The 26,311-nt window shown below is 40.5% G+C and overlaps 1 protein-coding gene across 4 annotated transcripts in view; it reads left to right on the top strand.

The window, feature by feature from the left end:
* Window positions 1-26,311, top strand: part of cacna1ba (calcium channel, voltage-dependent, N type, alpha 1B subunit, a) — a 189,440-nt gene that overhangs the window by 141,878 nt on the left and 21,251 nt on the right. For 2 of the 4 annotated variants that reach the window (XM_031300885.2, XM_035996451.1), the window contains exons 39-47: window positions 7,485-7,612; window positions 7,838-7,934; window positions 10,697-10,802; window positions 11,909-12,016; window positions 16,962-17,080; window positions 18,361-18,542; window positions 20,961-21,096; window positions 21,271-21,390; window positions 24,631-24,669. In XM_031300885.2, coding sequence (XP_031156745.2) covers window positions 7,485-7,612; window positions 7,838-7,934; window positions 10,697-10,802; window positions 11,909-12,016; window positions 16,962-17,080; window positions 18,361-18,542; window positions 20,961-21,096; window positions 21,271-21,390; window positions 24,631-24,669 — 1,035 coding nt within the window. The remainder of the gene's footprint in view (window positions 1-7,484; window positions 7,613-7,837; window positions 7,935-10,696; window positions 10,803-11,908; window positions 12,017-16,961; window positions 17,081-18,360; window positions 18,543-20,960; window positions 21,097-21,270; window positions 21,391-24,630; window positions 24,670-26,311) is intronic. The other 2 variants (XM_035996446.1, XM_035996445.1) reach the window with 2 other exon arrangements.

Raw genomic sequence — 26,311 nt, 5'->3', positions numbered from 1 at the left:
ACGTACCGGGGAGAGCAGCATCTACACGGGGTTCAGCGAGACTTTCACCCAGGAGACCGGGGTTCGTGTCCCGCATGTGTCTTTAACAGTTCTGTTATTGCCGCGTGTCACGGAAGCCGCTTTCTTCTTTAACCGGCCCGTTATTCCCGCGTGTCACAGAAGCGTTAAGCCCACCCGCGACCTTTTCCTAAACCCAACCGTCCCGTTCTTCCCGTGAGTCACGGAAACGTAAGCCCACCCACGACCTTTTCCTAAACTCAACCGTCCCGTTTGTTAGAATATTTTCATTATCAAATGATAGACAGAGACCACTGAAGAGATATTAAAGTTAATTTTACTCGAGAACCCAACGAGGAGGCCTTCTCCGCACTACGGAAAAGTACAGACAATGACCTAACGAAAAGCTTGCTACAGCAGCTTTTGTAATACAACGTAGAATGTGATAATCATGATACAAGAGTTGGTGTCGTCAGTTGTTTATCTTGTCAGAGTCAATGGCGTCTCCCCTATCTGGTCTGAGAGGGCATGTATGTCCTGTGGAACACATCGTGCTCAGACAAGGACACGCAATGGCTCCATGTTATGTTGTTTAGAGTATTCAGTATAATATTATTCTATGCAAACAGTTTAATAATAACAAGACAGAAAGTATGTAAATCAAAATTTCTCTAACACCGTTCTTCCTGCGAGTCACGGAAACGTAAGCCAACCCACGAGCTTTCCTTAACCTAACTGCGTCAAAAGGGACGCCAATAGTCCCGACCAAGCGCGTTTAGTTAAAGCGTGTTATATGACGCTAAACGAGACTTTTAGCATCAATAACAAAAACAAAGGCACCTGACCAAGCGTCCGTATTTTACAAGATGGGAGTGAGAATGTGTTGAACCAAGTAGAGTGGCCAAAAAAATTGTTTTTTTTTCAAGTATTGACTTTACTTTTTTTAAACAAGAACCTTCTATGCATTTGAAAGAAAAATGTTTGATATAAGTTTTTTAAGCACCTCACTGCCAAGCAAGGTGGGCTTTTTCCACACAGTCAGTAGCAAAAATTTCACAAGATCAATGTTATGTACTGTAATTATTGCCTACATCACTATAGTGAGAAAGTAGCTGACACGGTCAGGAGCATCCTAATGCAAATGCCCTTCATTTTCCTAGACCTAATGATTACAGCTGCAGTCACCCCAGAAAGTAGCACAGCTCAGTTCATCCAAGTGTCATCAAGAAATAGGTGGAAACAAAAGATGAAGTAAGATTTAAGATTCAAGATTCAAAATCCTTTATTAATCCCACAATGAGGAAATTAACAATGTTGCAACAGCTAGGGATAGGGGAAAAGTACAAGACGCTCTAAAGATAAACAAACACTAAATAAATAAAAGTAAAGAGATAGATTACTTGCAAGGCTAATTTTGGTGAACTACTGTAGCTAGTCAGCTAACCCCTAGTCTCACATTGCCATCTCCACAGCGATGTGGAGTAAAGCCATGGATGTATTAAGAGAACAGTAAAGCTAGGTTTATGGTTGCCGTGCTGGCGAGGCTCCGTGCTGCTCCAGGCTCCGCAAGATGTCGCAGCAGGGTGGTGCACCTCAAAATCTTTGTAACCTGTGCTTTCACTTCAACATGGTTGGCTGGAAAGACTGGCAGAGTAGGTTTATCTCTACAAACATCTGTATGATTGTTAATGTACAGACCACAGGGAGTCAAACAGTCTTAACCATGTGGTCAGAGAGAGACACCACACTGGGATAAGAAAAAGCATTTTGGTGGAGGGTGAAAGATCGCTTTGTCAAAGCCAAAAAACAGCCTCATTGAAAGACTGTTTTTAACAGTGTTAGATGCAGACAGTAATTTTGATTTGAAGAAAAATTACATATTAACAATTAGAGTAGATAAATGTAATGTTAGGCGGTATATCGTCATGGATGTGTTTACAACTGTTGTCAGGCAGCCAGCCTGCTTTTCTTTACTTCCGCTCTCTTCTTCTTCTTCTCTACTACTTCTGGCTTATTCACATTATTATTAACCGAGCCTGACCTATACACAACAGGCATTCTGTTTTTTATGTCCAAACCTGACCCAAGCTTGACTCAGTTAATGTAAACTGAAACACAAGTTTTTGTTACGCTGTCGAGAGTGCGGCTCGGGATGCATACACCTAGTTCTGTCCGTATGTCTGTCTGGGGCCACTGCTGAAGCTGACAGACTATATTTTCACTTTAAAGAACTTGAACAGCCTAAGTGGAATTAGAAATAAGCCTATCAATAGATTAAATGAATGATGAAATAAAAACACAGGCTTCAACTTTTGAACTTGACTTCACTTCTCTTTAATATTGACACATGTCAGAATTCAACCACATCCAGTTTACCCTTCACAATAAAAGCTTTAGGCAGATACCCTTTATGACTTAACATCCGCTGAACATTACGCTGAGAGGTTGCACAATAAAATACCTTACAATATTTAAATGTTATGGTATTTAAGATAAATACCATAAGTTGTTCATTTACAAATGCAAATTTGATTTCAATTTAAATGTGACAATTTCATCTAAAAGATATTGAAAACATGATTGTATTTAAAAGATATTAAAACAACAGCTTACCTTAGTTCATTCAATGTGTTTTTAATATTATTTTCAGGTAAAATGATTTTCTCTATAAAAGCGAGATTTGGTCTTCAAAAGGTATTTTCCAAATATGAGTCTTGAAGGGGCTCGTCTTATAATCAGGGTTGTCTTATATTCGGGTCAATACGTTACGTTCTGGGATAGGTGGAAAAATGCTTTGGGTTGTTTGCATTTCTTTAAGCCAATTACAATAAGTTCTAAGTTCCGGATGCAGCAACAGTGGCTCTGCAAAATAGGGTTAAATATAAACGCAAAAATAAAACGCATATAAAAAAGTCCCCCTCCACTCAAAAATGTGTTTTTCTTATGTTTATGTCACCTAAAATGTCAGACCTTGACCATACTCACTTTTATCTGTGCAAAGTTTGTCACTAGAGAGGTGTTTTCACACTCTTCTGCTGAAGGGAGAGATGTCTATGCACTTCACTAAAATCTGAGATTCAAACGTTTCACAGGCAAGCTTGATTAGGTACGTCACTAATCCGTAAACCAATCGCTGTTTAATATGCAAAAGCCAGCAAGAAAACCTGAAACCTGCGCATAGCGGACTGTCAGTCCAAGCGAAAACACACTGTCATCGTTGCTGTCAGCCACTGCCAGTTACAAACAACAAGCTTAAAAAAAAAAAAAAAAGCAAAAAAAAAAAAGAATTACCACACTTACCATTCTGATAAGTCTGCTATTTGCCAATTTTGGTGCACAACAGACTCCTCATCTGAGTCTGGATCTGACTGACCCCTGGTTCAGACAGAACATCGAAACTATAGTTGCTCCAAGCAAGCTGCCAGCCCATGGAGCTCTGCAAACGGGCTGTCAAGGGTCCGTTAGACGTCTGTCCACCAGCGAGGCTCCGCAAGGCGGCTGCCCACCGCCTCCTGTCTGAACCCGGGAAGAGGCTCATACATGTAGGCCCATAGCTGAATCTCTCGATGTTTCTAGCCATCTTGATGTGCTGCTCTTTTACCAATCTACTTGCGCTGTGGAGATAGGTATGGCAATGCGAGACTATGGGTCAACCTTAGGTAGATGCTAGAATAGGTGCTAGATGCCTGTATAGTGAGTATGAGCTGATGCCTTCAGGCATATATATATATATATATATATACTGTATATATATATTATGGCATGTCATTTAGGAAATATTATTATATATATGTAAAGTTTGAGTATATTGAATGAAAGTCTAAATATTCTGAATGAATGTGAATATATTGAATGGAAGTCTGAATATATTGAATGAATGTCTGAATATATTGAATGGAAGTCTGAATACATTAAATGAATGTCTGAATATATTGAATGAACCTTGAATATATACTGTATATAAATGAAAGTCTGAATATATTGAATGAAAGTCTGAATATATTGAATGAAAGTCTGAATATATTGAGTGAAAGTCTGAATATATTGAATGAATGTCTGAATATATTGAATGAAAGTTGAAATGGAATCTGACGTCATTGTCTGCGGCCATCTTGTGTTTTCGTTGTGATTAATCCTAACCGAAGTGTCACACTATGAGCGAATCAGCAAGAAATCTAGTGTCAGCAATTTTGAGCAATGAAGAGATTACTAACACACAGGCGAATGCATGTACGGGCCAAAACACTGGTAACGTTAACCGTATCCAGTACCGTTCTCCCAATGAAGAAGTTTATTCACTTTTTCAACACGCCTTTCATTCAATATATTCAGACTTTCATTCAATATATTCAGGGTTCATTCAATATATTCAAGGTTCATTCAATATATTCGAGGTTCATTCAATATTAGGGGGGCACGGTTCAAGAAAAAACATCCGAACCGTTCAGTCCGCTTGTCTCAGTTCGGAGCGTGTGTGCGTTGCACGGTTCGACGCATGCGCAATGTAGCCTCGTGCCCGTCAGGTGCCCGTATGTGACCTCAGACAGTGTGTTTCCCTTTCACGCGAAAGAAGAGGTGTGCACAAGTTACCAACAAAACGTACAGCGAAAGACCGTGCAAAACATTTTAGAACGTCCTGCCAACCTGTAAACATTTCAACATCAATGTACGCTGCGTTTTTTCACTCTAAAGCCGCTGAAGCGGCTGCTGTTTCAATCCTGTCAGCTCTCTGCAGCAGGCGGGGCTGCTCAGTCCCCCCCGCGACTGACACAAACACACACGGTGGATGCAGGAAAAAACGGAGATGAGACATACAGGATGACCTAAATTGAGGACAGCTATGCTCATTATTGTAAGTGCAATGATAAGTTAAAGTCCAATAAGTACTTTATCAGACTGTATGAATGTGTGTCCCAGCCCAGGCCAGTTTAGGAAATTAACTAACAATGTAAAGACCAACAAGCCACTGACAGACATGTTCAAATTTGATTCATTCATAAATTATTATTTTTTGTCTTAAATCCACCAGCCATTTTCATATTATACCAACATTTGCAGCATCCTGAGCCTTTTTGGTAAGGTTACTAGGAAAACTCAGCCTAGAGTAATTTTAGTCTCCCCAAAACAAGTTTCCTTTTTATTTTTAAAGAACTATACAAAACAAAATCGCAACTTTTTTATGTTTAATGTATTCTGACTTATTCAAAAGACGGAGCTTTAAGATTTCCTCTCTTTTTCTTTTAAAGGATAACATTTTTGTAAGAGCTACACTGAAGTTGGCAGTTTGATAAATGCAAGTTATTTCAATTGATATTCTGTAATATTTTAATCTTCGTATGCTAAAAAGACACATAAGTTCCTGTAGATGGCAATACACACTTTTTTTTGCCAAATAAATGAAAAGCTTGTTGAAATCATCAATGTCTTCCCTCTTGCTGTATCAAAATCTCACCTAGCTTTCCTCAGAGATGGTCCCAATAATGTGCTAAAGTCAAGTCAAATTCAGTTTGTGCATGATTACATAACTATTTTTTAATACTGTATCCTACATTGTGGATAATTAAGCTAAATATCATATGCTGAAGTATATTTCTGGAGTGTTAAAGATTAAAAGAAAAAATAACAAGAACCATACAGAACCGAAAACCGTGATACGAACCGAACCGTGGGTTTTGTGAACCGTGCCACCCCTACTCAATATATTTGAGGTTCATTCAATATATTCAGAGGTTCATTCGATATATTCAGACTTTCATTCAATATATTCAGATGTTCATTCGATATATTCAGACTTTCATTCAATATATTCAGATGTTCATTCGATATATTCAGACTTTCATTCAATATATTCAGATGTTCATTCAATATATTCAGATGTTCATTCGATATATTCAGACTTTCATTCAATATATTCAGATGTTCATTCGATATATTCAGACATTCATTCAATTATTCAGACTTTCATTCAATATATTCAGACTTTCATTCACTATATTCAGAATAAGATTCATTCAATATATTCAAACTTCACATATAATCATTTCCTGAACGGCATGCCATTTTTTATATATATATATGCTATGTTAAATTTGATATGGTATTATGCAATTGGGCATTGTGCAATACAGAAGTTATTGACCACAGCATGAGTTAACGGGAAATGTGCAATCATTATCAAAATTAAGTGCAATACGAGGGGGAGATTGGGTTCTCTTCTGTGAATGTGAGGAAAGGTGGGGGGGGGGTATTGTGTGTGTGGTTATTAGATGTTCATTGAAGCATTGGATGAGATAATGCATGATTATGTTTCTATGTAGGGATAATGTATGTTTATTGTGTGTTTATGTGTCGCCATTTGTTTCTCTCGAATGCCCAAGATGAATTTCTCCTATAGGAGACAGTAAAGGCTTACCTTATCTTATCTTATAATATAGTCACTGAACAAGCATCAACTTAGCGCAAGCACCTGTAGTGGGCGAGGTCAGATCCAGAATTTCTCAATGAGGTAGAAAGACCAGATGTGCTTCCAGTCCCTTTTCATTGTTTTGTTTTTTTACTTTTTATGCAGGAAAACCATGTTACAGTAAACTAATCATAACAGTAGAGTATGTATTTTTTACATACTTTAAAACTGGAGTGGGACTTTAAATGAAGTTAACTGTTCACACAACACATTAACATGAGCTATTTAAATTAGCTGGATACAACGTAATTTGCCTCTACCAGTGTATCGCCGTGTACTTCGTCCACAGCAATCCCTAACAATCTGTCCCAAAACGTCCCAGTTAGAAAGTAAATGCCTTAAACATTTTCTATTTAAGTCTTTACAATCTATCAGCAAAAGAACCAAGCAGGCCTGCCTTATTGCACGATCCACATTTTCTTCAAAATTTGCCATCTTCAGAGTGTTTGAAGTTTGTTGTTGTTTCCTGTAGCAAAGGGATTTTTTAGAACGACAACACACAGAGAGCAGAAGATGAGGACATCTGATCTTAGGCTTTATCCTGGAAATGTACTTCTGCTGGTCCAGACTAGCTAACAAGCTAGCCAGCCAGGAACATGTTAGCGCTAGTCAGTCACAAGCTAGCAGGCTCAATTTGCCATCTATTCAAGCTAGCTGGTTTATTAAATCTTGATCGCTAGTTTATTCAGTTTATTCAAGTGACATATTTGTATCATTATTTATTTTTTTAAGCCATGTCTTTTTTGTGAAGCAGTATACTCCGACAGAGCAGGGTTATATAAGTAGATGGTGCAACACAGCTAAAATGCTAAAATATAATACTATAGCTTAGACGCTCTCTGTTTCCTCAAAGGTCAGCACCGTCAAGACAACAGATTTGTGCAGATTTGCTTCGCCTCCAAAAGCAGCTCAGCTGTCCTTGCCGGTGTCATTGAGATTAATTAATTTTGCTCCAAAATGACTGTTTGTTGCTGCGACCAGGCCAAAACACTGGCTTAAACTCAACCTAATGTCTGTGTTCCAGATGCTGAACCTGTTTGTGGCTGTCATAATGGATAACTTTGAGTACCTAACCAGAGACTCCTCCATCCTGGGGCCTCATCACCTCGATGAGTTCATCCGGGTTTGGGCTGAGTACGACCCGGCTGCATGGTATGTTCACGCTTCCCTCTGGGCCCCAGAGAGTAGCACACAAAGTAAAGTGGGGTGAACAGATACCTTAACTTTACTCCTCTCTTCCCTGTTTGTGACTGGTGGCTAAATGAGGCTTCATGCACAAGCATTGTACTTGTATGCAGTCTGCCCACTGATGATCATTGTTTTATTTTAAGCTGTCTTGAACGAGTTGTTTATTTATGTGCTTGTTCTTTTCCACAGCGGACGGATTTCCTATAAGGATATGTACAATTTGTTACGCGTTATCTCACCCCCACTTGGCTTAGGGAAGAACTGCCCTAATAGGGTAGCATACAAGGTTTGCAAATACCAGACATTTCCGTCACTAGGGTGCTTTGTGTACCTCTATGCCAAAAGACTTTTAACTGAATGGCTGTGCACCAATGAAATCGCCTTTACACGAGCACCCGCCCCTCCAAACTGACTGGCTTTGGTTGATGATGCCGGAGTGGAAACAAAGCTTTCAAAGCCACGGCATAGTCCAACATGCCACCTGCCATGCTTACTTTCTACTGTCTACTGTAATGGCTAGACAGTACACACGTTTTACTTCCCAGCTTAAACCCTCAAATGTCTTGATCACTACATCTGAGGGTCTAAGGATAAAGGCAGTCGTATACTGTACAGATTGTAAAGCCTTGAGGCAGATTTGTGATATTGGGCTATAAAATTAAAAATTGACTTGACTTGAATGTGATATATTTTTTTATGAAGATGTCTACCAGAGGAAGGCCAGGCTAACCCCAAACCAAAGCTTGGACTGGCATTGAAACCTTTGTCTCCGTGCACCCTGGTTGACGTACCAGTGGGATGTTTGCTAGCATGCTGAGGCAGACATCCCCGTTACAATGCTGTCATTTCTCTTCCCTCCCATCAGCATTCGGTGTGTTGGGTCAACCCATCATCCCTTCTTCTCTCCCCTCCTCCCCTCTCACACAAAACTCACTCTTTACCATTTCATGTTTCCTGTCAGGGATCCTGAGCTCCACAGTGATGCATCCCTGTGCCCCGTCACAGTGGCCAAGGATGACATCCACCTTACATCTCACTCTAGGAAATCTATTAACAACAGATTTCTGTTTTTCCTTTCCATTATTCTCCTGTTTTGTTGGTTTCTTCCCTTTGTTCCTCTCCTCCCTCTCTAACTCCCCATCCTTCTCTGTTTGCGTTTTGTTTATGTTTGATTTCCTACCCTGTGAAGTGGCCGTATCAAGTACCTCGATATGTATCAGATGCTGCTCCACATGTCCCCACCCTTAGGTTTGGGAAAGAAATGTCCGCCAAGAGTCGCCTACAAGGTAGACCTTCATCTTCCTCCACCTTGTTCCCTATGCTCAACAATCTTTTTTCCGATTGGAGTGAAGTCAAGCCAATGTTTGTGCTCTACAGTGTTCCCTCTTTTCTTTACTTTGTTTTGCTAGTGTGCTGATATTTTTGGTGTAAGCCCCTATCTCATCTTTACTGTCTTTACTGTTTCTTTGTGTGGGCTAATACCCATCACTAATGATAATAACATAAAGCTTAACTAAGAATACTTAAAGTTAATGACAATTAGCATATATAATGTTTATGGAGGAAATGTGCTCCCTTTTGTCATAATTATTATTAATTATTATTATTATTTCCTTTGAATGGTACGCCCTAGTATGTGTTTTATTTTGTGGAGCTGTGTGTGTGTGTGTGTGTGTGTGTGTGTGTGCGCACACGCGCAGGTGGGTGTGTGTATATGTAGCTTCTGTTGCTTTTCTGTAGGAGTAATACTTTCTATGTGTGCTTTTCACTTTGTTGTTCTATCTTTGCTGCCCATTCCCTCTCATTCTTTCTCTCATCTCAGTCTATCCACTGTTTGAAGTGTGTGTGTGTGTGTGTGTGTGTGTGTGTGTGTGTAAAATTGTGCATGTGTGTCTGTGTTAGAATGTTAGTGCTGCACAGCATTGACAAAAATAAGCCAAACTCAACAGACTCCATTTTAATAAATAATACTTTTAGCGTGTATAGAGCCAGCATACAGTATTTCCACGTTTTTTGTTTCTGTCATAGAGTATGACCATTAGACTGACATGAAAATGATTTAAAGCTCTTTGAGATCCACCATGTTTGTTTACATATCTAACAGCTTTGCCTACCTAATAATGCATGTTTCGGTCTACTTACAATGTAAGCAGAATCAAGATGATAATACCAGGCGTAGGCGACAGCAGCAGGGAGTCTATGTCTTTCTAATTGACTGTGCAGCTTGAGGTTGTGTCTGTGTTTGTATGTATGTGTAGATGAATGTGTGATGACATGCAAACTGACGTGGTTGTACAAGCGTGTGTGTGTGTGTGTGTGTCTCAGCTCTCCATCCTCATCTCATTCTGACTCTGGTCTGTCTTACTTTCTGCACTGCCACTGATAGCACATGTAGGTGAATGCTTTTTGTGTCCAGGGGAGCTCCACTCTTACAACAACAATCCCACAGCATAATGTATGCATCTAGTGGTGCCGTTAGTCCTATATGAACCAAGTCTTCCTGCTAAGGCTGCCCAAGCTTGGAGGAATGGACACTGTTTATTGCTAGCTGCCACTGTACATGTAGTGCATACTCAACCCCCTCAACTCCAAGTTGATGATTGCTAGGATGGCAACCACAGAGTCGAGCTCCTGTGACTGTCGAGGCACCTTCATGGTTATGCGTTACATGCCTACTCTCACCTTTCTTTCGGTCAATGTCAGTCTTGCACCAGTGCACTTTGACTTGCAGCGTAGTGCATACTGTAGCCAATAGCAGTGAATGTGAATGTCTAGTTTGTCTCCTCTGTATGTACTTGTAGAGAAGGCTTTTTGTGTGCTGAACTCAGTCTCAGTAACTTTTTTAACATGGCCAAACTTGCACGTATTCAACAAAATTCAGCAAAGCACTTGTAAAGTACTTTATGCTAAGAGAGTGAATCAATGGAGGGTATTAGATCACAGCAGCACACAGATTGATTTCTCTGGGTGAATTGTATGTTCTGATGGGGTTGTTTGCCATCACTCAGTGATCTTAAGTCTCTGTCACCACTCATCTCCTCTCCTCAGCGCCTCGTCAAAATGAACATGCCCATCGCTGATGACAACAGCGTCCATTTCACCTCCACTCTGATGGCCCTGATTCGCACTGCCCTGGGGATCAAACTGGCCTCAGGTCAGAGAAACACACCTCACATCATTGGAATAGGATAGAATAAAAATGACTAGGTTAGACATTTCCATCCCAAGAAAAAACAACATATGAATAATGTTAACTTTGCCTCCTTCTAACCTTGGTTTAAGAAAGAACACACTACAACATAAATTATAGATCTACTAGTACAAGTCAGTCAGAGCTATGTAGAGTTTGTGTTTGTAGCCACTTTAGCCAATTTTAACACCTTACAAGTGATCAATAGACTTTTGAACTGTATTCTTGAAGAAATGTGAAGCCAATAAAGGGATGCTAAAATTAGGGTAGTGTGTTCTCCTCCCATTTAAGACCAATTAAAGATAATTTAGTGCTTTTTTTCTCATAGTAAACTCAACAGTGAAAGCTGTGTGTGGTTTAATGCACTTCTTCTAATGTCTGTTAAATTAAACTAAATAAACATGATGTGCAAATGATACAGGGGAAATAATGTATAGCAGTGCACCACAGTAACTAATACTATATTTGTCATATTATATATGATCTATGCTTTTAATTTTATAAGTTATATAATCTACTGTTAGAAACCCAAAATGTGCCCGTACCAGATTTCAAGACTTTAGAACAATCAGAACAAATTCTGTGGCATTTTTCCTTATCATCTTAAATATAGTATTTGAAGTGATGTATTGAAATTTCAAAACTCACCTCACTGGTGTTATATTATGTAAAATGGCAGCTTTAGCAGCCAGCTATTTCCGACCAGTTACAGATAGCCAGCTGCTATTTATTGTTCTTAGAGCTGGAAATAAGCAGATTGCTTCCATCTGTACTCATTAGGAATATTTGTGTTGTGCTGGGCGTGTCTGCTGGATTTTGTCTCCTAGTTTCACTGTCTCTGTCTGCACTTTTAATGAGGATTTCTCATTGCATCTTGCCTCAGGAACAACTTATTTATAGCTTTGCTTGCATTTTGTTGTAAATCTCGAATAAACTAGTTAGAAGATGTTTCTGGCACTTTTTCTGTCTCTTTTTTAAATTTAAAACACTGTACACGGTGCTGTGACTGGCAGATGGTCTATGTGTTTTAATAAAAGATGTTAAAAGTCTCTCTCTCTGTGGATTTGCAGGCATGGTAGCTCAGCGAATATCTGACTATGAGTTAAAGAAGGAGTTGTCGACAGTGTGGCCCAGCCTTTCTCAAAAGACCATGGATCTGTTGGTGACGCCACATAAACGTAAGCATTTCACCATTATCTACATTTTGAACTTTCTGTTTTTACACAATGTCCTTGTCAAAACCTGAGTCCTATGACCATGGTTAAGTGGAAGAGGTGCTGTTTAAAGTTTACATAACACTTTATTTAACAAAAGTAACTAAATCATGCATATAACAGAACATTAAAAAACATGGGATGTGTACATCAGTGGTGTGCATGGAAGGTGAGAATGGTGTGTGATCTATCTATAAATTGCAAAACGTCTGTCTGTGTGTTTGTGTGATATGCGCATATTTCTTGAACCGTTAGTCCGATTGATTTCAAACTTGACAGGTGTCTTGCTACGGGCATGAGTGCGGTGCCAAGTTTGACGTTGTTTGGATTAGAAATGCAAAAGATATTGTTAAATATATATCGGTAAAAGAAGCAGAGACTTTGACTCTTTTCATGATTGCTGAATATACCAACTTATATACCAACTTACTTTTCTTCACTTTCCTGGAGCACGAGCGGATAGCTGAAAGGAACATCGCGACTGTTGTGTGGAATAAGACGAAAAAAAGGCGCTACGCTTTTCCATGTCTATTTTTTCACTGAGAGGAAACTCAACAAAAAGCCATTTGCCAACACTAAATATCAAACAAAAGCCAGACACTATATAGTATTAAGTTGCTGTGAGCTGTAGCCTACATTCACCACTTCTAAACAGAGGCAGAACATAACGTAATCTAGGAGATTATTCCTTCACAGCGCTGTGCAATGCGAGAAAATCTCAGAGCTGAACCAAGCAGACACAGCAGTTTTCATCAGACTCACCCCGGGTTAATTAAGTATACTGCTAACTAATATTACTGTCGCCAGAATACCCACGCAAATCTCTCTCTCTCTCTCTCTCTCTCTCTCTCTCTCTCTCTCTCTCTCTCTCTCTCTCTCTCTCTCTCTCTCTCTCTCTCTCTATACACACACACACACACACACACACACAGTCCGGTTCTGGTGGTTGATTAATGCAGATATGTGCTGATTAGCTATCAGCTATAATGTCTGGTTACTCCACATTTTCATTGTGATATTTTGTGATTACATTCTGAATCTGCAACGTTCTCTGTCAGGTAAATCAGTAAGTTAGTAGTAGGGTATACAGGGGCGGCATATAAAGTGGTTTGAGGTCTGCACTAGTTGTTGCAAAATGCATAAAATATATATATATATATATATATAAATGGAGGACCTAACTTTGCCACAAAATTAGTCTGGATCATCGGAAGTACATTTCCAGGATTGACATCCGGCGTGTGGCTCACGAGGATGCCTGCTCCCTGGTTGCCGTTCTTAAAATCCCTTTGCTACGGAAAAAACAACAACCTTTGAGCTAGCAAGCAGGCCTGCTTGGTTCTTTCATTTATTGTAAAGATTTACAAAGAATATGTTTATGGCATTTACTCTCTAACTGGGACGTTTTGGGATCAATTGGTGGGGATTTTCTACAAAATTCACATGGCGATACACTAGTAAGAGCTAATTACGTTTAACCATGTATCCAGCTAATTTAAATAGCTCACATTACTGTATTGTGTGAACAGTTAAATTCATTTAATACTGTATGTGGCGTTTTCTTTTGCGGGGTGCAAATATTCCACCAAAACAAGTTCCTTCCCGAGACTATATTGCAGAGCCACCTTTGTTGTGTCCGAAGCTTAACGCTGCCCAAGACGGTTGTGATTGGTTTAAAGAAATGCAAACAACCCAGAGAGTTTTTTTCTCCTATCCTAGAATGTACTGTATGTGGGTGTAGCCAGACCTTACTACACAGCACTGTGGAGATAGGTCTGGCAATGCGAGTCTACATATGTAGTAGTACTCCGCATCTGCTTATAGATGAAGTGTTTTGTGGAAACCTTCCTCTTAGCCTAATAAAATATAAAGCATGAATTCAGTTTTCAGTATTCACTATTCAATGATTATTTGTACAAGAAGTTACATGCATCATAACACATCCCTTATTCTCACCCTTAGCAGGTGTCTTTTAATACTGTAAACACACAGGCCCTCATTTATGAAATGTGCGTACGACTTAAAACAGGTGTAGGACGGGCGTACGCCGATTCCTACGCGAAGCAAAGCATTTATCAATTTGAACGTGAGCATAGGCTGCGATAAAATCTCACGTCTGGTCTGAACTCGTGTATGCAAGTTTTCAAGTCAGTGTGGACTTGCAGTGCAGCATATAATCAGTTTAACAGGAGAAGGAGAAGTCATCAGTTGATCACTTATCAGCAATGGCAGATCTGGCTCTTTTAGAGGACCTCTATTCGCCGGTACAACAGTGCACACGTACGCGCACAGGCCACGGTGGAGCGCTCCATCGGATTGATTAAGGGCAGATGGCTCTGTCTTGCATCAGTGGGGGGGACCCTACTATACATGGCAGAAAAAGTCTGCAACGTTGTTTTAGCCTGTGGGGTTCTGTACAACATCGCACAGGAAAACAGGGTGCCATAAATGTAGTGATGGAGCCAGATAATCCGATGCCCAGGGAGCAGTGTCCAGCGCAGCCCCAACTGGGGCTATACTTAATCAGACAGGATATTATTCCTCGCTTTTAAAAGGTATAGTGTTATGTTTGGCAATGATACTCAATGCAGGAAACATGACGATGCACAACATTTTTATTTATTTTTCAAGTTTTCGTTTCTCTTTTAAAGTGTCGTTAATGGCCGTTAAAGGGAACGATGAAAAAAACACGAGTAAAATAAAAGACACTGCATTAACTCCGCTACTGTGCGTTTATTTACATATAGGTAGCCTACACTATAGGCCTAAGAGAGTGCAATATAAGCCTGTATATTAAATAAACTTCAGCTGGAGTCTGATTTACCACGGCAACACTGTTGACTACATCAGTGATCTCTTTCCATTCTGCATTCATTCTACAGCCTTTAATAACAGTTTTCAGGCTGACAAATAGTACACGTTAGTGCAAATGAACCTGAGACATCAGGGTTTCAATCTCCACCTCTGAAAAGTGCCGCTTCTTAGCCGGATTACGTCTCGCCATGTTGTAAATTGTAGGGGCGAGGCCTCAAAACCAAGAATATATTGGGGCGTGAAATTTAAATTACGATCGTTTCCAGCCGCTACATTTATCAATGTACGACCATTCTTACGCTCTGATTGGTGTGATACAAACGTTTCATGAATCGCACGTGAAGCCTGTCGTAAGATGATTTCTGCGCTCATATCTGCGTTAGTTTCTACGTTAGGTTGATAAATGAGGGCCATTGTGTTTCATCTGTCTAGTTACAACATTTATACATTTAAACATTGTATTAGTCTCTATCTGTCTGCTGAGAATCGAGAGTTCAAGGCTGAATCCCACTACTCAATTCTAATAACATTTTGTTTTGAATCAGCCGTTTAAAACGTTCACCATGGAACAGAGAAATGCAGCACCTTTGGCTGTTTAACAGAATCCTAAGTATGATGTAGAACATGATAATCTATCATGACCACTGATATTGTACAGTCTCTCCAAAGAGCAAAGAACATTTTAATTTTGCAAGATATTTGATAAATAGCTTTTATTCTTGAGGTTTTCAGTAGAAGTAAAAGTGAAGGATTTTTACTTTTAGCTATCTGATAAATATTGCCCCAGGTGAGTACATGTGTGTTAGTGTGTCAGTACTTGTGTGTGTCGATCCACATGAGTGCATGCAAAAGACAAGACTTACTGTGCAGCTGTGAGTTTGGTTTTGCTTTCACCTTTTGGTAAGTATTGTTCAGAACATGGGGTAGGTACTTGAGCATGTATGATGGGCTTATGGTGTTGTCATCTATACATATGTTTATTTGGTTTATAGTTTATCTATTTTGTTATTATTATTGAGTTTTGTCTGCGTGGGTGGTTATGACGGGGGGGTGGGGGGGGTCCATCCATCTTCGTCCGCTTATCCGGTATTGGGTCGCGGGGAAGCAGCTCCAGCAGGGGACCCCAAACTTCCCTTTCCCGAGCCACATTAACCAGCTCCGACTGGGGGATCCCGAGGCGTTCCCAGGCCAGGTTGGAGAGATAATTCCTCCACCTAGTCCTGGGTCTTCCCCGAGGCCTCCTCCCAGCTGGACGTGCCTGGAACACCTCCCTAGGGAGGCGCCCAGGGGGCATCCTTACCAGATGCCCGAACCACCTCAACTGGCTCCTTTCAACACGAAGGAGCTGCGGCTCTACTCCGAGCTCCTCACGGATGACTGTGCTTCTCACCCTCATCTCTAAGGGAGACGCCAGCCACCCCCCTGAGGAAACCCATTTCGGCCGCTTGTACCCTGGATCTTGTTCTTTCGGTCATGACCCAGCCTTCATGACCATAGGTGAGGGTAGGAACGAAAACTGACTGGTAGATTGAGAGCTTTGCCTTCTGGCTCAGCTCTCTTTTCGTCACAACGGTGCGATAAATTGAATGTAATACCGCACCCGCTGCGCCTATTCTCCGACCAATATTCCGCTCCATTGTTCTCTCACTCGCGAACAAGACCCCAAGGTACTTGAACTCCTTCACTTGGGGTAAGGACTCATTCCCTACCTGGAGAAGGCACTCCATCGGTTTCCTGCTTAGAACCATGGCCTCAGATTTAGAGGTGCTGATCCTCATCCCAGCCGCTTCACACTCGGTTGCGAACCGATCCAGTGAGTGCTGAAGGTCACAGGCCGATGATGCCATCAGGACCACATCATCTGCAAAAAGCAGTGATGAGATCCCCAGCCCACCAAACTGCAAGAACTTCACTTACTGTGAATTAATCAAATCACTTACTGTAAGAAGTTCCTTTTCTGTGAAGTAAAGCATTAGGGAGACAAGCAAGTAGATAGGGATGAGTCAGCAGAATCTCCTCTCCTCTCTTTCCTCCTCTCTTTTTTCCTGTGCTGTCCTCCTACCTCACATCCTCTCTTCTCTCCTCACCTTCTCAGACAATGAACTGACGGTAGGGAAGGTTTATGCAGCCCTGATGATCTTCGACTACTATAAGCAGAATCGAGCGAGGAGGCTGCAGCTGCAGCAGCAGCAACAGGGCACATCAGGCTCCCAGGTACAACATCCATACCACTCTTGCCTGCACACACCGCACACACACATTGGATGTACTATTGAAAACCTGTATGCATGCACCCACATATATTATGCTTGCACACACTGACTACGTTTACATGCACATATTATTCAATTTTTGCCCTTTTTCTGAAAAAGACTATATTCCAACTAAGCTATAGTATTCCAGTATAATATTCCACTTATATTCCCGTGTACGTGCAGCTGTGAAAATAGGATTTTTTCAAAGTTTTCCACTGGTCGTGGGCTTGTTCGACTGTGCAAACATAGCCTCCCTCTTTTATTCCTTCAACAACCTTCTTGGAAAGTTCAGTGTTGCCATGTTTGTGCATATCCAACAACCTGTTAATAGCCGAGTCTTTCACAATGTTTAAAATGTAGGTGTGTTTCTCCTTCTGACCAGAGATGTGGGCTTTTCTGGGCATGCATCTCTGTCGCAGCCTTGCTAACTGTTGGCTAGTTGGTTTGTGTGCAACAATCAAAGCATCGCACAGAGCTGACCGTAAGCCATAAACAGACAAGAGGCCATAAACTGTCACAAATGTGGTATAAACTTGATTGATTGATTGAGACGCATGTTTAGAATGCGCTGTATACGTATATATGTCCAAAGATTACTCCTAAAACCCAAATAGTACCTGCATATCCCCCATGTCTCAATCGGAAAATGCTATTTTCGGAAAAAGGCCTTAATCAGAATATCCAAACGATATATGCTGTTTACATGAACCATATTTGGGAATATAGCCATATTCTAAATAATAGTGGAATATTAGTGTGCATGTAAACATACTCATTGATACACACTTTGCCTGCATGCATACACCCATGCAAAGAAGATGCTTTTGTATCCACTAGTCATTCACTGGTGGGTTACAAAATGTATTATCTGCTTTGCTAATTTAATCTTTTCAGTATTAAAGGCACCCAGTAATTGGTTACCTGCTAAAGTAGCTTTTATCAAAGGCACACTTAGCAGCTGCAGCCAAAGATGAACTTGCATTTGGCTGCTGGCTGGTGGTTATTTGCAACCTTGCACATCTATTGTAGAGGTGCATGTTTGTTTCTGCACTCAGAAACACTCACACAGATACACACAGATGTACTACATACAAGCATGACTGCGAGGAATGAATATTTTGGCCCAAGTCTCCACATCTGGGTGGCACCGAGACCCTGCTGCCAGACCTGGGCGCAACAATATTCTGCCTGCTGCCTCTGAATGTCTTCAGCATGTTGCCATACGTCTCTCCTCCACAGTGCAAGGTCGGGGCTCTGTTTAAGCCATTGCTGCCTCTGACTCACATGCAGGAGAAAGATCTGCCTATGATGTTAAACAGTGTGGAGCCTCCGAGCATGCTTCAGCCCCAGTCCAAATCCCATGCCAAGTCCCAGCCACAGACCAGACCTAGCTCCAACTCCCTCAACAATGGAGGCACACTGTAAGTTCAACGCTTCAGGAACTAAAACCTAAGTTACCACATCAACACTAAAAACTACATCCAGAGTAAAAATCAAATTTAACAAACAACATATTTACAACATCAACGCTTTCAATCAAGGTAGTTTTTAAACATGCGGTAGGTTAAGGTGTAGTTCACTGCACCCTATCTAAAAATGTTATCCTGACCATGAAATCCTTACCCCAGAAAAACTAAAGACGAAGACAGAGGGCCAGATTTTTTATGAGAATGGCATTGTGCTTGTGTGCTGGGAGTGCAAGCTGTGCATATTCAGTGGCTGATTTAGTAAGAGAGAGCAGAAGGTTATCACGCAGTTGGCAGCTGGACTGATCCCGGTACTGCGCTCCAGACGCACTCTGTGAATGAAGGACGTCAGATTCAAGGTTCTTTATTGTCATGTGCACAACAATAACAGAAGTAGTCGTTGGCAATGAAAATCGTAGGCCTCATGCACCTCCAGCAATGCTCATTAAATAACTAAAAAGTAAAAGCAAAATCTGAATCTAAGACAAAGACGAAATATTATAAAATAGTGTTAGTTAAGATATTGGGCTAAAATATAAGAAAAACAAATTGAATGAAGTAGTACAGTTATATAATAAATACATTTGTGTAGACAGTTTTGCAATTAAAAAGAGTGGCTGTAACAAGGAATGTAGTATTCAATATATGCAATATATATATATATATATATATACACACAGAGGCGTAAACAGTTCTTAAGTAAAGTGTATAAAGATAAAGTGACGGTTTAGAGGTAAAGTGACATGAGGATCAGTTGGTGCAAATCACCAAACTCAGAAAAGGTGGGTCAGCTGGTCCAGCAGCTGTGGAGCAGTGGAGCTCATCCGAAAAGCTTCTTCAATCCTGACTGTTGACAGGCCGGTAACCTCTTTGGAGATGTTCACACATTGGCTGTGTCAGGTATCACTCACTGTTTACTAGATAGGGCGATTTATTACATGGACAAGCAAGACCATCTCTGCATCCATCTCCATTTCTACATCAGAGGGGGCACCGAGGCAGAATTGTTTATCTTGATTTTCTCATATAAAGCACTCTGTAACTCTGTTATGAAAAAGTGCTTTATAGAAAATGTTTATTACTTATTATGATTATTATTGTTATATTTAACTTCGACCATTTCATTTGATTGTTCAAATTCTGGCTGAGAATCCCCTCAATGGAACAAAAAAAGTAGATCCAATATCTCAGTGCTCAAGGCTCAGTGCTCATTATAGAGTATATGTATATGCATCAGTGCGGTTAGGGGTAGTCAACTTGTCCACCATGCCATTGGCATTTGTCAAATATCTAGTCTATATCCACGACATTCCACATTTCCGGGATTGCTCCGTTGCCGTTGGAAATTCCACTGGATTTCACTCTTTTCAACCAGATGTCCGTCACCCTTCCATTTTGTTTGTATTGGAATTTTAAACTCCAGTGGATTTATGAGGACTGTGGTTAACTGCTCCTCAGATCTCTGCAGGGTAAATCCAGACAGCCAGCTAGACTATATGTCCAATCTGAGTTTTCTGTTGCACGACTAAAACAACTTCTGAACATACACATGTTCCACTAAAACAAGTTCCGTCCCGAGGCTATTTTCCAGCAGCACCGTGACTTTGCCTGGTGCTTAGTGCCACCCATGACGATTGTGATTGGTTTAAAGAAATGCCAATAAACCAGAGCACATTTTTCTCCCATCCCGGAATGCTGTGTGGACTAGCCAGACCCTCCTTCGCAGCGCTGTGGAGGAAGGTCTGGCAAAGCGACCGCCTGGGAAGGAATGTCAAGATAGCATTGGAAGTGGCTGATAAGTGGTGTTGTTGACTCCTTCTTTGTTGAGTGATGTAAATGTCTGTGACTCCCCACCAGTCAGTCAGAACTAGAGAAGCTTTTTGGATGAGAGCTGAAACATCCTCAAGAAATCTACCACAAGTCCATTAGCCTTTGACTTTGAATTAAATGAATTAAATTATAGATATCCTATGACCTGGTTAACTGAAAATCTCCACAGACATGGGCAGATTATATGTATAATGTAATTTAACACAATGTGGTGTCAAGAGACCACTACAGTGCTAAAAGAGCTTCTAAAAAAACAAGAAAAAATGAATTTGATTTCACTAGTTACTAGAAATAATAGTTATACAGAATGAATCAATGACTATTGAACAGTAATTCAAGGTTTCCCCGAAACCACTAAACTGTGCTCACACACACTGTGGATAACTAACACACATGCATTCATCATTGGGGATGAAAGTTATCAAATGTTATCAAGTTGTCAAATGAAGTTCCATTTGGGTGTCAGCAGATGAAATGTAAACCTCTGACCTAGATTCCCACTGTATAACTATTATGCTGAGCTGTGACTGCTACAACACACAGGCAAGGCCATGATCACAACATCAAGGCATCATCTTCTTGGGCGATGGAGAAACCCAAGGAAGCACCCCGAGCTAAGACCAAGAGAACCATGTCCAGGGGCCCATCTGAGGACACACCAGACACTGCCATCATCCAGGTACTATAGACAGACACATTTTCAATACCTGCTGTGTATGTGAAACTGTATTTTACTCATTGTTGAACAGAGCTGTTTATATGGCTCATGGTCATGAAGTGACAGAATGACAAAAGTTAGAATACTATTTGTTAAAAACATAGTTAAACAGTGCATGCATGTCTGTGTGTCCAGGAGTCGGTGGAAATGAGCGAGATGGAGACCAGTGCCAGCAGTACAATCCCAGTCCCTGGCTCAGGTCTGGAGAACCAGGGCAGAGCTGCCTCTATGCCTCGACTCAGTGCTGAGCTGCAGGTAACACCTCATCTTCACCACACCTGTGTTCATTTTAGGACCTTTTGATTTTGTTTTAGTCTTAGCCATTTGACTGAAATGCATATTATTCAGTCACATTTTAGTCATCATTCAATATTATGTTACTTTTAGTAAACAAAAACTAAACTTTAGTTTCTATTGTTACATTTTAGTCTCATTTGTGTTGTGCATTTTTTGTTTTAATGTTGCGTTGTTTGTTGTCTATTGCGAGTTTAGCAGAAAAGGCCCTGTACGTATCTCTTAATAGCAGACTGTAATGGTTCACCCACATACAGTGCCCATGCCATTCTGCTCTAGAGTTATACAACAGATTGACTGTCCTCAGTACAGTAAATCCAGTTGTCAGTTCCAAACTCTGGCTGTTCAAACAGAGTCGCGCAATCACTCTTGTTCTTGCTCACTTGGCATTATTACAGCTGCATGATCCCTCCACTGCATAGCAGAAGCTGGATTTACTCATCGGTTCTAGGTCGTGAAGCAACTAAAACTTCAGATAACATTCATGGGATAATATTCTTTTAGCCAATAGTTACTGATGGCCTACAAACACTAAAGATAGCCAACTTAAACTAAAAGTTAAGCAAGTAGAAATGTGGGCATGCTGGCCTGCATGTTTTTCAGCTGTTTTTTCCTGCTGTTTTTTCTTATTTTCAGTGGGATTGTAGATTACACCGTGTCTATACAGGATTAGGCTTGTAAAATGGAAGAAAATAGACAAGCGTAAAAATACGCTTTGGGTATAGTATTGTATAGCTTGGGTAAAATGTGAGCGTTGCGCTGTTGCTTCGACAACTGTACTGTTAAAATAGAACGTGAGACAGACAACTTAAAAACGCAGCTGAAACGTGTGACACACGTTATTTTTTATTTTTTATCTGGGAACAGGGTTGTCAATTATTTTTCTTTTATAGTTTTTGTTCACAATTACCACTGCATAACACCTACATCTCTGATTTCACCTGCAAACACAAACATACCACTGTGATTGGAACTTACAAACATGCAGGAGCTGGGACTAACTATTTAAGGTTAAGGCTAAACAAATCTAAATAAAGCTTTTATTAGATCTTATATATAAATATGATAAGCTCCTCATTTCCTGAGTGATGTTGATTGATTCATGCATTTGAGGTGCATTCCTTTCACAGCCCAATTGGAAGAGCTTGTTGATCCTACTCTCACTGCAGAGGAGAAGTAAATCCTGGCAGGCCGACAGCTATTTGTCCAGTATCATTTTTCTCTTGCTGCCAACCGAAAAGATGATAGTGGCGCCAAATGGCTTTGGACCCAAGATTTACTGGGAGAGGAAGAGGGTAATTACGTTAGTGTAGAGGAGAAATAATCTGGAGTGGAGGATTAATCAATGAATGAAAGGAATGTGTGTGGAAGGTTGCCTTGTTGACTTGCTGTCTTATTTGTCTCACCTTCTGGGACAGAGGGCAGGAAATCCTCTAGCCAATTCATTTAATGCTGGCCTTTTGGAAATTTCCTCATGCTTGAGTGTGATGGGAACTGTACTGTACAGTATGAACTCTGGGGCTCCAGCCTCAGTCACAGCACTTTTATTTTGCTTAATTTGAGATCATCTTTGCCAGGATCATGTGATGACATATGTTATCAACTGTTCCCTTTATTAAGATCCTTCTTTTTGCTGTGGTGATATGGGAAACCTCAGTGAGTCAGCCAGTCTGGCCTCGTGATCTGTTCACAGTGAAGTTGCAGAAAATCATCATCTTTGATGCGGAAATCAAAGCCAACACTAAATTCCCTTAACCCAGCTGATTTGGGATTTGATCCTAATTTTCAAGTTTCATCACCTTTTAATACAGTATGTGCTGAACCATATTGTAATGTGTAGGGTATACTCTTGTCAGCCCCTCTCCAGATAACAAGCCTGGCAGGCAAGAACAGAAACTGAAATGTTCTTAGAGGTATCTGTGATAGTCACAGAGGCAGACTCCAGGATGTGCTGAAAGAAGCAGAGGGAGTGCTGTGCAGAAATACATAGAAAAATGTCTCCAGTGCATCCTGCAGTGCATCAGTTTGTCATATTGGCAGCTGATGAAACATGTTCCCAGTTCACCCTGACTACATGTTTGGGTTTACCAGATCTGTCCAACAGTCTCTCTGCCATCTGATCCAACTCACCACCAGGTGTTGATCAGTTGACAGCTCTGCTCTGGCCCTGACTAGGCCCCATGGATTAAGAACCGGCAGCCGGAAAGCTCCACTCCCAGTTCTGGCTCCAGGAGAGAGCCCTGGTTTCTCTGTTCCGGGCAAGGTGCTGCAGCTCCTTTTTGTCCCATTCATATGGGGTCTGGAATGGCTCTTAGTCTGGCCCCTCCTCTAGACCAATTTGCCTTAGGGGGCCCTACCAGGAGCTATATCCCCAAAAAAACACAACTGCCAGGGTCACAGGGGTGCAAAGTCCCCTCTCACCCAAATGTACAGTATATATTGTAAAGCTCCTGCAACTTTAACATGAATATTCACTCTGAAATCAATGAGGTAATTACAATACATCTACAGTACATTTACTATTGATACGTATGTACATATTGCTGCTAATAATTATAAAAATTAACTATCTTTCGATGATCAACTTATACTTAAAGGGGCTGTACTTGATATATTTAGAACATGAATAGAGCAGTAAGCAAATATTTGCTATGTTAAGATATAGTGGAGTAATGGAGTCCTGAACAGAGAATGAACATAGACTCCCTCTCTGTGTGTTGTAATCAAAGCTTCTCTGTTCTTTGTTTTGATAGCGGGTCTGGCTGTCAGTCGTTGGCATTTGACAAGTTGGGAAACGCTCTGGGAGAACCGCTTGGAGGCAATCCCAGATTTCTTTTTTTCAGTGTTTTGAGTACAGGCCCTTTAAACACACTTTGTGTAGGATTTTAAAAAATCTCTGACTTTGCCTCCCACCAGTGGTGGTATCAAAAAAGACATTATGGCAGACAACAATGACAACTACCTCCTCTGTACTAAATATCTATAGAGCATCAATTTTCAACAGGATTGTATAATTTCTCTACAAACAAAAATGCTATGATTACCTAAAGATTCTATACAAAGTGGCTTTTAGTAAAAGATGTGAACACAAAACAAACTATAGCTGTTGTGGATCTTGGTTAATATTCCTGAATCCTGATCTCTTTTTCTGCTGTTCTTTGTTTCTATTTGTCTGGCCTTTATCCATCACCTGCATAACAGCGGAGCCACTCACGCCACTCTCCAGGGATCCATCTAGCTGTATGTACACACTGTCACACACAACATGTCACACACTTGTTTGTAGTTTGAAAATTACTTTTTTCCAAACCTCTTCAACAAGAAATTACATTTACCAAAAACCCATACCAGTCATTTCTCCACCTTGTTCCCAGAAGTGTAATAGACACCAGTGAGTTAAGATGTTTTTCTAACAAATGATTATGAGTCCAGGGAATCTGTGTTAGCTCACCGGGTCCTTTATTTTTTCAATAGACAATGAAAATGTGGTCAGTGCTGTAGATGCAGACTGGCCAGGTGTTCCCACTGCTGTGGTCCTAATGTAAAGATGACAAAAGCTTTGTCATTCCTTTTGCTGTACCATGTGGCATATAAGAATTTTTTTCTAAAACATGATACATTTTCAAATTCTTAAATTTCTGGTCTAAAGCCTTTTCTTTTGTCTGTGCCTTTAATCACATGGTAGAATAAATAAAAGTCTCATATGTTACCATCTCAATGTGTGGAAACAGTTGGACGCAGGGTCTAACACTGGAATGTCTCAGTGCATGCAGTACTAAAGAAGAAAGACAATTCTCGGGCTAACTCGGGGTCCCGCTTTCAAATGACAGCGAGGGACTTCAGGAAGCCTGGCTCTTCACCTTTTTGCCGGCAGACATTTTGACTCGTCATAAAAAAAACACAGGTGAAACAAATTTTGTTAAATCTAGCCATTGTTTGTTTGATGGCTAGATTCCATAAATTGTCCCAGTAAGCCATGACAGTGAGCCAGCATGCAAAATACCAGCACCCTGGAACTAGCTGACCTGACTGGGTTTTCAATGTCATCAATTACACCTGTGCTTTTCCTACTATGACATGCCAAATGGTGATAAAATGTTTGGCTGTGAAAAAATGTTTATTAAGAAAAATATTAGGGTTGGGAAAAATAATAAAATAATAAATCGCGATTCTCTCTACGATGATTCAATTATCGATTCTGATAAGTTAATAATCATTTTTTTTTTTTTTGAAATGTGTTGATTTTTATTTAAAGACGACATTGAATGTGAGCATTTGCCCACTCAAGTCAGTTACGACGACGAACTGCAGTCAGGTCAAGAGAGAGAGAGAGAGAGAGAGAGAGAGAGAGAGAGAGAGGATGAACCCTAACCATAACACCAGATACTGACTGGTTTTCGGACCCCCCCCCCCATTAAGTAAAACTGCACATTTTAGAGTGGCCTTTTATTGTGGCCAGCCTAAGGCACACCTGTGCAATAATCATGCTGTCTAATCAGCATCTTCATATGCCACACCTGTGAAGTGGATGGATTTTCTCGGCAAAGGAGAAGTGCTTACTAACACAGATTTAGACAGATTTGTGAACAATATTTGAGGGAAATAGGCCTTTTGTGTATATAGAAAAAGTCTTAGATCTTTGAGTTCAGCTCATGAAAAATGGGGGCAAAAACAAAAGTGTTGCGTTTATAATTTTGTTCAATGTATATAATAATAGATCGATATTTGGCATCTGTGTATCGAGACAGTAATGACACGGAAAATATCGCGATACTATGCTGTATCGATTTTTTCCCCCATCCCTAGTAGTCAACAGGATGGCAGTCTGAATAAACAAATTCAAAGACTCAGAAAATCCTGTATTAACAACTAACGCAATTCT

This window comes from Sander lucioperca, chromosome 2 (assembly GCF_008315115.2).
Source record: "Sander lucioperca isolate FBNREF2018 chromosome 2, SLUC_FBN_1.2, whole genome shotgun sequence".
Lineage (NCBI taxonomy): Eukaryota > Metazoa > Chordata > Actinopteri > Perciformes > Percidae > Sander > Sander lucioperca.
Note: the sequence above shows the minus strand (reverse complement) of the source record. Positions and strands in the feature narration are given on the sequence as shown.